This window comes from Rhinopithecus bieti, unplaced genomic scaffold (genome assembly GCF_001698545.2).
Source record: "Rhinopithecus bieti isolate Rb0 unplaced genomic scaffold, ASM169854v2 scaffold_13349, whole genome shotgun sequence".
Classification (NCBI taxonomy): domain Eukaryota; kingdom Metazoa; phylum Chordata; class Mammalia; order Primates; family Cercopithecidae; genus Rhinopithecus; species Rhinopithecus bieti.
Window position 1 is genome coordinate 722,545 of NW_016807772.1, and position 12,598 is coordinate 735,142.

The 12,598-nt window shown below is 42.3% G+C and overlaps 1 protein-coding gene across 1 annotated transcript in view; it reads left to right on the forward strand.

The window, feature by feature from the left end:
- The first annotated feature begins 445 nt into the window (after positions 1-445).
- The window catches only part of NWD2 (NACHT and WD repeat domain containing 2), a 220,622-nt gene continuing 208,469 nt past the window's right edge, over positions 446-12,598 (forward strand). The window contains exon 1 of the mRNA XM_017883789.1: positions 446-620. Coding sequence (XP_017739278.1) covers positions 470-620 — 151 coding nt within the window. The 5' untranslated portion in view covers positions 446-469. The remainder of the gene's footprint in view (positions 621-12,598) is intronic.

Below are 12,598 nucleotides of genomic sequence, written 5' to 3' on the forward strand. Positions count from 1 at the left end.
CCGAGAGAGGCGGACTCAGATAAAGTCGGGACGCCTTCTCGTACATAAAGTTTCATCTGCTCTCCTCGCTCGCACGGTCCCTGCCGCCTGGCGGCCCCCTCCTCCCACGGTGGGCGCGGGCGGGGAGATGGCCGCCGGCGCTTCCCGGCGCAAACGGGCGCTGCGCGCGTAGCCGCCGCCACGCTGACCTCCCGCTCCAGCTGGCTGCTGCTCTGAGCCCTGGCAGCGGGCAAAGGCGGAGGCCCAGAGGGGCAAGAGACCTCTGCGACAGGGGCCCGAGGGTCCGTATGGCAGCTCGTCGCCGGCGGGTGCTGTGCGCCACTGAGCTCGCCAGTGGCGCTTCGGGCTCGGAGCGACTCTGAGCCGCGCCGCCTGCAGAGATCGACCCGGCAGTTCCGCGGAGCCGCGGGCAGGAACCCGAGGAGCAGGAGGTGGCGGCGGCGGCAGTGGCTGTTCCTCCCAGAGGGCAATGTGGCCGGCAGGCGCGGGCACCAAGCTGCCCTGTCCCCGAGACTCTGCGCTCCGGCGGGCAGCTTTCTCTGGTAACCTCACAGCCCTGCCCTCTCACCTCGTGCCCGCCGGCCGCAGTGTCCGGGTCTTCATCAGCGCCAACCCTGAAGGTATGTCCCTCGCTCGGGTTTGCCCGTCCGTCCTTCTGTCCGTCAGCGCTGTGGGAGCGGGAGAGTGTGTGTCCGCCCTACAGCCCGGTGCGCCCTGCACTCCCTTTCTCCAGCTAAAGCCGTGGCCGCCCTGAGCGCGTGGGAATTTAATTTGAATCACTTTTCTTCTCCCCTCGCTGGTCGGTTTTGCCTGCTCACTTCTATTAGGACACCCATTCTCCACCCAGGGTTATTCCCCCGGGTCAATCCGAGAAACATGCAAGGCATTAGCCGGCCCTCCTGGAAGCACTATTCTGCCGCCGCCACCACCACCTCCTTTCCCCCGCCCTTTTTTAAGCGGTTTCTTCTCCGAGATGACCGCAAACGCAAACAGTAGCTCTCCTCCCCGAGGCCGGTTCCTGAGTGCGGGGCTCTCTCCTTGGCCAGTTTTTCCAGCTGAGGCGAGGTGAGTTCCTTGAGCCTCTCTTCCTGCAGGTGCGATGGTGCCCTTTGCAGAGGCCAATCAGACTTTTGTGAACCGGAGGTCGAGGGGGACACGCTCTGTGGGTCCCGGAACAGGCTTCGCGGTGGAGCGCGCAGGATGAGCTCATCTTCTCCGATGGGTCACAGGGCTTGGTCTCCTGTATCTAGAACCTAGCCTACTCAGTGATGTTCCTGCTTAAGGCACCTGGTAGGCACTCCCTGAAAACTTGTTGATTTCTTGTTGCATTCACAACCACAGAGGTTGAACGCTGGGCGGTCAAATCCTGGCTCATCGCTACCTTCCAGTCCCTAGTCCTCAACGTTAGATTTCATCTCCAGTAAGTGGGGGGTTGGGGAAGGAAGGATGAATTTGACTGGGGCTGTATAAAACTGCAGGAATTGCTCTTTTCTAGGAAAAAAAAAATGTTTGGCTATGAGTCTATAGGAGACTGACAGAAGTGAGAGGTTTGAGAATTATCATTTTCTGCACTCTAACAAGCCTTTGGGTCGAGAAGAGTCAAGGAGAAACGTCCATATTCAAACGATCGTTGGATATAATTCTCATTTGAAAACCCAAGGTTCTGGTTTCTTGAAAAAGCTTTCCGAGAAGACCCACAAAAGTAACTTAGAAAATTACCGTTTCGGAAAAAATAGCACTAGCAGAAGTCTGAGGTAAAGCTTACATTATGAGAAGGAGTTGGGGAGAGAATCAAAAAGATAACGTGCACTAATTCGTATTAGAAAAACGATATACTTTGGGGGGACGGCACGACTGTCCTTTTATCAGTTTACAGTTCACTTTCAAAGAACTTAAGAAGGCTTTTAGGATGATACAGTACACTCAAAAAAATCATTCTATCTCAAAGATGTCTTCTAGTATTTGTACCTAAATCTGGATTTAAAGGAAAAAAGAAATGGAGATATTCAGCCTATTTAAGGAAATTGGCAACTTAAGTGTTCAGGATTACTTCTTAAAATATTGCTAGAACATTTTTAAGTGAGAGAATTTTGGTAGAAAATGTTTAAATGTTAGACATTTTTAGTTCTGAGCTTTAAAATAAAGTCATATGAAATGTGTTTCAATCTGCTGCTGACGTGAAGCTAGCTAAATCACTCTTTTCCTTTAAACACGCTGCTTCTAAAATACAATAAAAATTCTGTTAATATGTGTAATTTTTTCTTGCTGTCTAGATTTGCAATTTCTAAGATAAAAACAATAGTGAATTTATACTATCAGCTTAATATTGAGTTAGTACTCAAAGTTAATGTCATTTTTTAAGCCTGTCCATATGATTCTTCAAATTCCCTAGTTTCTTGAAATAAAAGCTTTAGCATAGATTAACCCTAGGAAAGCGAACAGGAGGGAGGAGCCAGTCATGCCCCTTGGCTAAGGTTTGAGCTGGACAGCTTCCACAAGGATCTTAACAAACAAAACAAACGTGAAGCTTACCTGGGAAGTTTCAATAGGGGCAGGATCTCAGATTTTATCCAAATTGGAGAGCTGATGGCATATTAAATAAAAAAGACAGATGGGCATTTTTAATGATCTGAATGTGAAGCCTTAAAATCTTGGTAAATGCTCTGTCAGAGGCAGCACTTGACCGTGTGATCTTTATGGATGCAATTTAGAAAGCAAATGCTTGTGTTTTGGTACGATCCAATATTAGATTCTTGGCCAATACTGAAGAGCCTCTCTACTGTCAAATTAAGACCGAAAACATTATCTCATGCTTTCCTTTACAAGCGGAAATCCAATTTATGTTCTAAATAAAAGCTGCTTTGTGTTGAACTCACAGCAATACTCAGAACCCAGCAAGGATTTTGCTTGGAGTATTGTTTTAATAGGTAATGCTGTACAAGGCTTGCATGGAATTTCCCCATCAGTAACGAAGATAATAGAATGGAATAGATAATAGAATGAATAGAATTTTTTTTTTTTTTTTTTTTTTTTTTTTGAGACGGAGTCTCGCTCTTGTCACCCAGGCTGGCGTGCAGTGGCGCAATCTCGGCTCACTGCAACCTCTGCCTCTCGGGTTCAAGCTATTCTCCTGCCTCAGCCTCCTGAGTAGCTGGGATTACAGGTGCCCACCATCACGACCGGCTAATTTTTGTACTTTTAGTAGCAACAGGGTTTCGTCATATTGGCCACGCTGGTCTCGAACTCCTGACCTCAGGTGATCCACCTGCCTCAGCCTCCGAAAGTGCTGGAATTATACAGGCATGAACCACTGCACCCGGCCACAGAATTTCTTTAGAATGAAAAAATTACTTTCCCATGTATTAGTTCATTATATTAATTTTGATTTCTATCCTCAAACAACCCTCTGGGTAGTGGACCAGGGGTGTTCCATCTGTTCTACAGATGAGATTACTGAGGCTGTATCAAATTATACCACTTGCCTGAATTAATATAGCAGAGCAAAACAGAGTAGAGCCTAGAGGACCCTGAAAACACTTCTCTTGATATTATTTCATCCAGCCTAGGCTCTTGACAGATCTCTGTGAAATATCTCACACCACGTGGACAAGACTATCCAGATGGGGGGATAAGCACAGTCCAGCATCTTCTGACTGTCAGACTTAAAGAGTATGAACAGCTGGCAGGGAACATGGCTATGCTGACCCACTTTGCTCCCACCAAGAGGTAGCCCCAGGCATTCAAGGAAATTTCAGAATGTGCTGGATTCCAATTGACACATTCTTGTCCAGAAGTGTATCTGCCTCTGACTAGTCCCCACCATGTGGAAGATGCTGGAGAAGGACCCATGTGGGGGAGGTGATAGCATTATCCCAGATTTTCTTAAATGGATGGGCCTTGGACTTCATCTAGTTCCACCTCCCACCCAACATAGAAATTCCATCTGTGACATCTTCATCAATCCTTGGAAGTTTTCTAGTCATTTAGCTACTGTACTTCTGCCAGAACAGCACTTATAGCTCCTTGGAAAGATGATTTTAAAACCCACATAAAATCCTTTACTGTGATTAGCCTAAATAGCCCATGCATATGGAGATGAGAGGAACCTGCCAGATTCTCTCCCTGTTATTAGAGTGTAAAGGTCCTCCTCTTCTCTGTCTTCATTCTTTATCAATTTACAAGAAGGTACAGTCTTAACGCAGAAGGAAAACCAAAATATCACTTTTATTACTGATGAAAATGATGCAGGTCCACAATCCATTATCTGTGATCATCTGGGCCAGATGTGATTTTGGAATCTCTTTTTTCAGATTTTGAGGAAAAATACTTATATACTGTCTAATATGTGGGGCCTGGGGTAACAACCCATGTCGGATATGAATAGGTGTATAAGGAAACATGAGTTCAGTCTAAGCCAGTGTTATACAGAACTTTCTGTGATGCTGGAAATGTCTATCTGATATGGTAGCACTAGCCACATAGGGCTATTGAGCATTTGAAATGTGGTTAGTATGACTAAGAATATGAATTTTTAATTTTATATAATTTTAATGGATTTAAATTTAAGTAGACTCATGTGGCTGTTGTATCAGATAGCAAAGCTCCAAGTGGAATGATGCAGATTGTAAGTAGCTTCATGTCAGTCAAGGTCAGGTTTGGCCATCAAGGACTCAGGTCACTTCAGGGTTTGCTACCAGATGGATTGGAGGAAATCTTTTATTTTCAAAGCTTTGAAGATTTTTGGAATTGCAGGTAAAAGATATGGACTTTTATTGGAGAATATGGTTTTAACTCTGGGCAAGGTACTTTCCGAATATTGAACCCAAGAATTAGACAGGCTTCACCCCCAGTCACTGTTAGCAGTGGGCAGAGCACAGACCACTCTCCCTGGCTCGTGGACAGAGTAGATCCCTTTAAACCTTAACACATGGAGAAGTAGAGGAGAATGACAATTTTACGAGAGAGGAAGCAGAGGCTGGGCTATCGTGGTCAGATTTTCTTTCCAACTGCAGCCATCAGATTAAGATACTTCTCCTCCCCTAAGGAGTAATTGACAGCATCCTACACTAGTGCATTACCCTCTGCATGCAAAAAGATATCTGAAGTGGAGAAAAAGATATTCGAACACTTAATGCATTTTTCTGTCCACTCAGATTTCTGTGCTGGTCATTATTGAGAGTCGTGAACTCTTGTCCACAGTGTTGATCAGGTGTTCATACCATTACCACTTGGTTTTCTTTTGTCTGCATGGCTTTGCATCTTCCCAGACTCTTCATGCATTTGGAGTCTCCATAGGAAAGTTTGTTCTCCATTGCAGTGGAAGTGACAGCAAGAAACATGTTTTCCCTTTATGTGTGTACATGGGTTCATTTGCTACAACTAGTGATCAATTGTTTGAACTTGCTTCCCCACCCAAAAGGCAGAAATATCTGCATTGAGAAATTCACATGAAACCTATCAGAATTCTTCACCATTATTCTTCTTACTTTTCCTACTATCCTGATTATTTCTGTGGCTCCCTTTTTATTGTCATTATGAGTAGTGGAAAAAAAATACTGCAAAAAGCGTATATGTGTGTATATGTACACACACACACACACATACACACAGCCATTTTGATACAAGACCATCTTTAAAAACTAAGTTGTCAAGGGGAATATACTGAGTTGCTATATTATGATAAATGCACATAGGACACTTATAGTAAAGGAGTTCTAAAATGTTAGTGGTTGTATCTTCTAAGTCCTGAAGCAGACATTATTCAAGCGGAGAAATTATTGGATACAGATATATATAGCTAGACTTGGGAGCCAGGTTTCTTGCATTTAAATCCTCAATCCACTATATAATGCTATGATTTCTTGAGCAAGTTGCTTAACTTCCTTGTTTTCAATTTCCCAATTTGTAGAAGTCAATGACATCCCCTGTCTCACAGAGTTATTGAGTAGATTACAGAAGCTAATAGATGTAAAGCACTTAGGACAGTGCTGGGCATGTAGTAAATATTAAATAAATGTTTGCTATTTTATTATTATCTTTATTACAGTCTACCATGATACAGACACTGTGCAAGTATGTTTAAGCAAATATAAATATGTCCTGCCCTCAAGGAATGCAGTCTATGGAGTCATATAAATTAGAACTCAGTACAGTTATGCATTGCTTAATGACAGGGATATGTTCTGGGAAATGTGTCATTAGTCAATTTTGTCATTGTATGAACATCGTAGAGTGTACTCACACAAACCTAGATGATACTGTTTACTATACATGTAGGCCATATGGTAAAGCCTTCTGCTTCTAGCCTACAAACCTGTATAGCATGTTATTGTACTGAATACTGAATAGGCAATTGTAACAGAAGGGTATTTGTGTATCTAGACATACCTAAACATAGTAAAGGTACTGTTGCCTGGATGCAGTGACTCAAGCCTATAATCCCAGCACTTTGGGAGGCCAAGATGGGCGGATCACTTGAGGTCAGGTCGAGACCAGCCTGGCCAGCATGGTGAAACCCCGTCTCTACTAAAAATATAAAAATTAGCTGAGTATGGTGGTGGGTGCCTGTAATCCCAGCTGCTTGGGAGGCTGAGGCAGGAGAAATGCTTGAGCCTCGGGGGCAGAGGCAGCAGTGAGCTGAGATCACACCACTGCACTCCAGCCTAGGTGACAGAGACTCCATCTCAATAAATAAACATAATAAAGGTACTGTAAAAATACAGTATTATAATCTTATGGGACCACTGTTACATACGTGGTTTANATAATCCCAGCACTTTGGGAGGCCAAGATGGGCGGATCACTTGAGGTCAGGTCGAGACCAGCCTGGCCAGCATGGTGAAACCCCGTCTCTACTAAAATATAAAATTAGCTGAGTATGGTGGTGGGTGCCTGTAATCCCAGCTGCTTGGGAGGCTGAGGCAGGAGAAATGCTTGAGCCTCGGGGCAGAGGCAGCAGTGAGCTGAGATCACACCACTGCACTCCAGCCTAGGTGACAGAGACTCCATCTCAATAAATAAACATAATAAAGGTACTGTAAAAATACAGTATTATAATCTTATGGGACCACTGTTACATACGTGGTTTATTCTTAACTGGAATGTCATTATGTGGCACATGGCTGTAGTAAAATACAAACTACCCCAGATCTTTCATGGAATTAGGTGCTTCCAAAAATCATTATAGGGGTTGGAGGAGGAAAAGTCAGGGGCACCACTGGGTATTTACTTCATATTGTCAAAGCCGCCACCCAGAGGGTAGGAAACTGTAGAAACCATTGCCGGTATCACAGCTGACCCTGAGTACTGGGTAGCTGCTCAGCCTCTGCAGAAACACATTTGTTGAAACCTGCGTGTTAGCCACTATGACTGCTGGTGAAGGAACTTTGTCCTCCAGATCTTATGCAAGTGCATCCCTTTGGTAGAACCAGAATTGCGTTTGGACCCTGGCAACAAGCAAGTCTAGAAACTTCAGGTTTTTAGCCCCTGCAGTACTAAGGAGATAGATAATGGAAGGAAGAGATAATGAATAATCAACACCAAGAGATAGTATCTAGCCAGGGGGAAGCAGACACATTCACTCACTCAAGCAGTACATATTCATGAAGCAACTACTCTATATGGAGTGCTGTTATGGTGCTTAGCATACAGAAAAGTGAACAAAACAGACTAGGTCTCTGCTCTTATGGTATTTCCGTAAATAATGTATATGTGACGAGCACTGTGCTAATGATATAAACACAGCATTAAAGGAGCACCAAGGAGGGTTATGTAAACCAACTCGGGGTGTGGAGGGGGTCAGAATGAGGGGTTAGTATGGCTCCCCAGATAATGAATAGAACCAGGGCATAGAAACTATTCTGCATGATAATCAAATATGAGGCAGAGTAATGATGAGGTCTCCACAGGGAATAGAAAGAAATAGTCTTTATCATTCAGCAGAAAGCTTTTATCATTTTGAATAGAAGTGAAACTGATGTCTTGAGCTGATATTGTTTGCCCTTGAAGGTGGCTCATTTAAAATGACATTTGGAAGAAAGGATGACTTGGACTATAAAGGTAAACTATACATATGATTTTGCAGTTTAAAAAATCAGCTTATAGATCTTTTAAAATTATTCTGTAAGCAGTGTATATCAGAGCAATCATACCATTTGCTCTTTGAAACAGTGTGTGAAGGTTTCTATTTTATTTCTCTTTCAGTTATCTATTGCTATGTATCTACCCACTCAAAACCTGAGTGGCTTAAAACAATAATGATTTCTTTCTCACAATTCTGTGGTTGGTATTTTGGGCAAGGCTTGGCCGGGTGGTTCTTCTGTTCCACGGGGCATTGAATTGAGTCAGTCATTCAGCTGCTTTCAGCTAAGCCTAGACTTGGCCGGGCTGGAAGGTCCCAGTAGGCTTCATTTACATGTCTGGCAACCCAGTTCTCCTCCATGAGGGTCTTCTCTCCATCTCCAGCTTTTCTCTCATCTTTCAGGAGTCCAGCCCAAGAGTCGTTATAGGGGATTGGCTTCCTCAGAGAAAGGAAGTGGAAGCTGTTCATCCTCTTAAGGCCTGGGCTTGGAAGTCCCAGAATGTTTATTTTGCTGCGTTCCGTCATCAGTGCAAGTTATCAGGCTAGTCTAGATTCAAGGTGGGGAGAATTAGACCTCATTTATTAATGTGAGAAGAGGTATGTGCATATGGGGAAGGGAGGAATAAATAGTAGCTGACTTTAAAAATTGCCACAACCACCCCTTATGTTTTGCAGTTTCTTTGACCTCCCTTTGTTATAATTAGATTATGTGAGACAACAAGAGCATAATCCAGTGTCATTGCAAGTATGATAGTAAGTCCTCAACAAGTGTTAATAATTATTGTCATTATTACTATGTGTTATTGAAGACTGAGAATAACTCAGTAAATAGCACCCTTCTTCCCCTCTCAAGTTCTGAACTAACTGAAAATCTGAAAATCAGTTTCTGATAAAAAGACTAAAGAGTTTGCAGATAGAAGATCAAAATATCACCATTTTTCCTGATAAAGAGAATGCCTTCATGCATCCTAATACTAAATAGCAGAATTAGATATTCTTCTGGCCACTCATTGGAGATGATGGGCCTCCAGAGACCTTCCATCCTGTGGCCTGCTCCAGAAAACAAGGAGCCTGGACGAGAGAGTGAAGCCATGCTCCCCGGAACAGGTCAGGTCCCAAGGGGTAGGAGTGAGCAGGTGGGCAGAAATTGCCTGGTTTCTTCTTCCCTTGCTTTCCAGTCTGGGAAGGTTAAATGAGGTAAAGAGAGTCCAGGGGGTCCTCATTACATCACAGCCCATTATCTCATATAAAGAAGACAGTGAGGTACAAGCTACTAAAGATAATAGCAGGAACGATATACATGTATCTGTACACATATTTCAGATACTCAGTACCAGAATACATTTGTAAGATAAGTTCTTAGCATGGCCTTGGGAAAAGTCACATATTTCTCTATAAATAAGTTATTTAAAGCCACTAAGTTTTGAAGTAGATTGATATGCAGCAATAGATAATTGGCAAATTAAAAAAGTAAAAACACACAAGCACCTTTTAAAATGGCAAATGATGATTCTACAGAGTAACAGGAAGTAATTAGGTTTGATAAAGTAAGCCTAAGGTTCTTCTTTTTTTAATCCATCCTTAGCAAACTAACACAGCAACAGAAAACCAAATACCGCATGTTCTCACTTATAAGTAGGAGCTAAATGATTGGAACACGTGGACACATAGAGGGCAACAACACACACTGGGGCCTTTCGGAGGGTGGAGGCTGGGAGGAGGAAGAAGATCAGGAAAAGTAACTAGTGGGTAGTATGCTTAATAGCTGGATAATGAAATAATCTGTACAACAAACCCCCCATGACACATGTTTACCTGTATAACAAACCTGCACTTGTATCTTGAACTTAAAAGTTTAAAAAAATCAGGCTGGGCATATCAACATTTGTTGAAATACTAAAAGTTCCATTTTGTTGAGAAATCCCTGGCAATATGTATTTCACTGATACAGTAGGAAAATGTCAAAAAGCGACCAACTTTGAACTCTAAGCATTGATGAATTCCTATCCAATACAGCTGCAGAAGATCTGTAATGCCAGCATTCAGGCATTAAAGATAATCTGTTTATAAACATAAAGCAACTAATAAACTGGGTAGCTTAAAGTTCAACTCAATTTTTTTTAAGTGTTGCTCATAATGGTCATGTTATTTAAATAAACGTGAAACTTGTAGCAGTGGCTTACATCACTTCTTCAAGGCTTTAGCTTCCATTTCTATTTTTGTTGAAACCAAACAGGATTCATTCAGCACATTGAAGTGTGTTGGCTAATGTATAATTAGAAAAGAGAGTTATATGATAGAAAGTTAATAAAGAAGATGAAAAACTGCAGCTTGGATGCAATTCAAAGAGAATAATACCCCCCTTCTAATGAAATACTTCCTTGAAATCTCGTTTTCAATCCAAAATATTTCAAAGACTATGAATGGCACGCTCAAAACAAAGAGCAGAGCACAGATGTCAGGTGTCTTATTCCTAGAGTATTACAGAATTTCACTCAGATAAAACCGCAAAATTGAAAGCGTATCCTTCATAATATTTAATCTGATCTATTACATACAGTGTCATTCAAAGAGTTTCTTGCTGCAGAATGTCTCCTTCAGGTTTTATTCTTAGCATCAACTGCAGTATTTATTAGATACCCATTGTGCACTAGCAAACACCTAATTGGTTGGTGTGGAATGTTAGAAAGGGATTAAAAATAACAGTATGTGCTGCTGTCTTTATTCTTCAGACTCACACATCTAAGAGGCAGGACAAACAACTATAAAAACTACAGACACTGCAGTTGTGAAAGGGATGTTTACATACAAAGGCTGATTGGAATAATTGGAATCAGGTTGTATCTGATATCCCAGTGTGGCATGAGCTGTTCACATTTAGCCAAAAGGGAAAGACTGAGAAGGATCAGACCTAAAAATCACCCATCTACGGTAGAGGGGTGGCCAGTGGGGAACTGGTCCCGCCATGTATAAGAAGAGTGAGTCCAGATCCAAGGGAGAGCATGGTTTTTGAAAGGGAAAGCATTTGTTGTCAAGGAGTCTAATAGAATCTGAAGGGTTACCCAGTGAGTGAGCAAAGCCTGGCCTGAAATGTATTTAATTTATCTGAGTGTCAGAAGAGTAAGGTTTATTTAGATAAAAATTGAAGGAGTTTTGGCAGGTACAGAGTCTGAATGTCTTGGGCACAAAGTTCCCTTTCTGAAGTGGGGACTTGTGAAGGAGAATAAGGTAGCAGAAAGTGTCTGGCAAAAACAATAGGATCCCAGCCCCTAATCATAAGGGAGGACTGAGGTCCTGGGACAATGTACAAATCTGCTGTTGGGATTAGAACCCAAGGCCAGAACTGCAGCATGAGTAATATGACCCTGAGTCCCAGAGGGTTGGGACAGAAATAATACTAAACATTTCCTGGTTAAGGTTACTATTGAGCCCAGGGATTGGGACCAGCCCCGACTACAGGTGGCACGAGCTGTGATTCCAGGTATGTCAGAGGATGGATGCAGAAGCCAGGAAGGGTTATTCAGTTAGAACAAGGGATTTTGAACAATATTTGAAAGATGAGAAATACTTAATTGTCATAGTTGGAAAAGAAATGTTCCCGACAGAATAGGACATATCCTGGAAGTCGGGTAAGTCTAATTTCTGAATCAGTAGCAGTGCTTGGAATACTTTAGAGAGAAAGCTGTGGGACCATATTCAGGCTCAGTGGAAAAGAGCAGTGATGAGTAATGTCTGCTTTGGAACGAGGACTGGTCTGTATCCTTATGTGTGCAGTGTCTGTGTGACTGTGGACACTGGGGGTAGAGGAATGGAGCAGTGTAAACAACCAAGAGAAGGCTTTTGTTTTGTTGTATTTGGGCAAAGCAGAGAAGACAAGTCAGAGGAAAATAAGAAAATTTTGCCCAAGAAATAACTGGTGAGAAATTCCCAGATGACAGAACTGGTAAAATCACAGCTTTCTAAAGGGAGAAGAATGTGTTGAAACTGTTAAATAGACTGAAAAATCTACTTACATGAGGTGGAACCTGCATATGAGTTTGTTGCTAAGCAAAGAAGAGTAGCTTCAGAAAAGATCTCACTCAGTTAATGATATTCTAGAAGACTCTAATTAAAATGGAATTCAGAAACTACTGAAGTCACCGTGTGATAAGGAAAGTTAACCAAAGTTATCAAGTGCTTTAAAAAAAAAAGAGAATCTGCTATGAACACTGAAAAGAAGACTTGAAAATAACAAATTCCTTTACGAGCCCATTTGTTTTAAAATTCAGAAGTCTAAATCTGTTTACAGAAGCAATTTCAGTAACAATAAGAATATGTAGGAAAAAGAAAGATCCAAAGATCTTTCTCTCCTCTAAGAAGCTACCATTTGGAGGTTTTACCCAAAAAAGGATAAGAGTATTCACAAATTGGGAGATTTCACAATTTAGTGAAATCACTGCCATGCTGGAAATTTAGGGTTTTGCAATGTGGCCCTTGAAATTTGGGACTCTCTTATTAAGAGATGGGGTCTGTGACTTC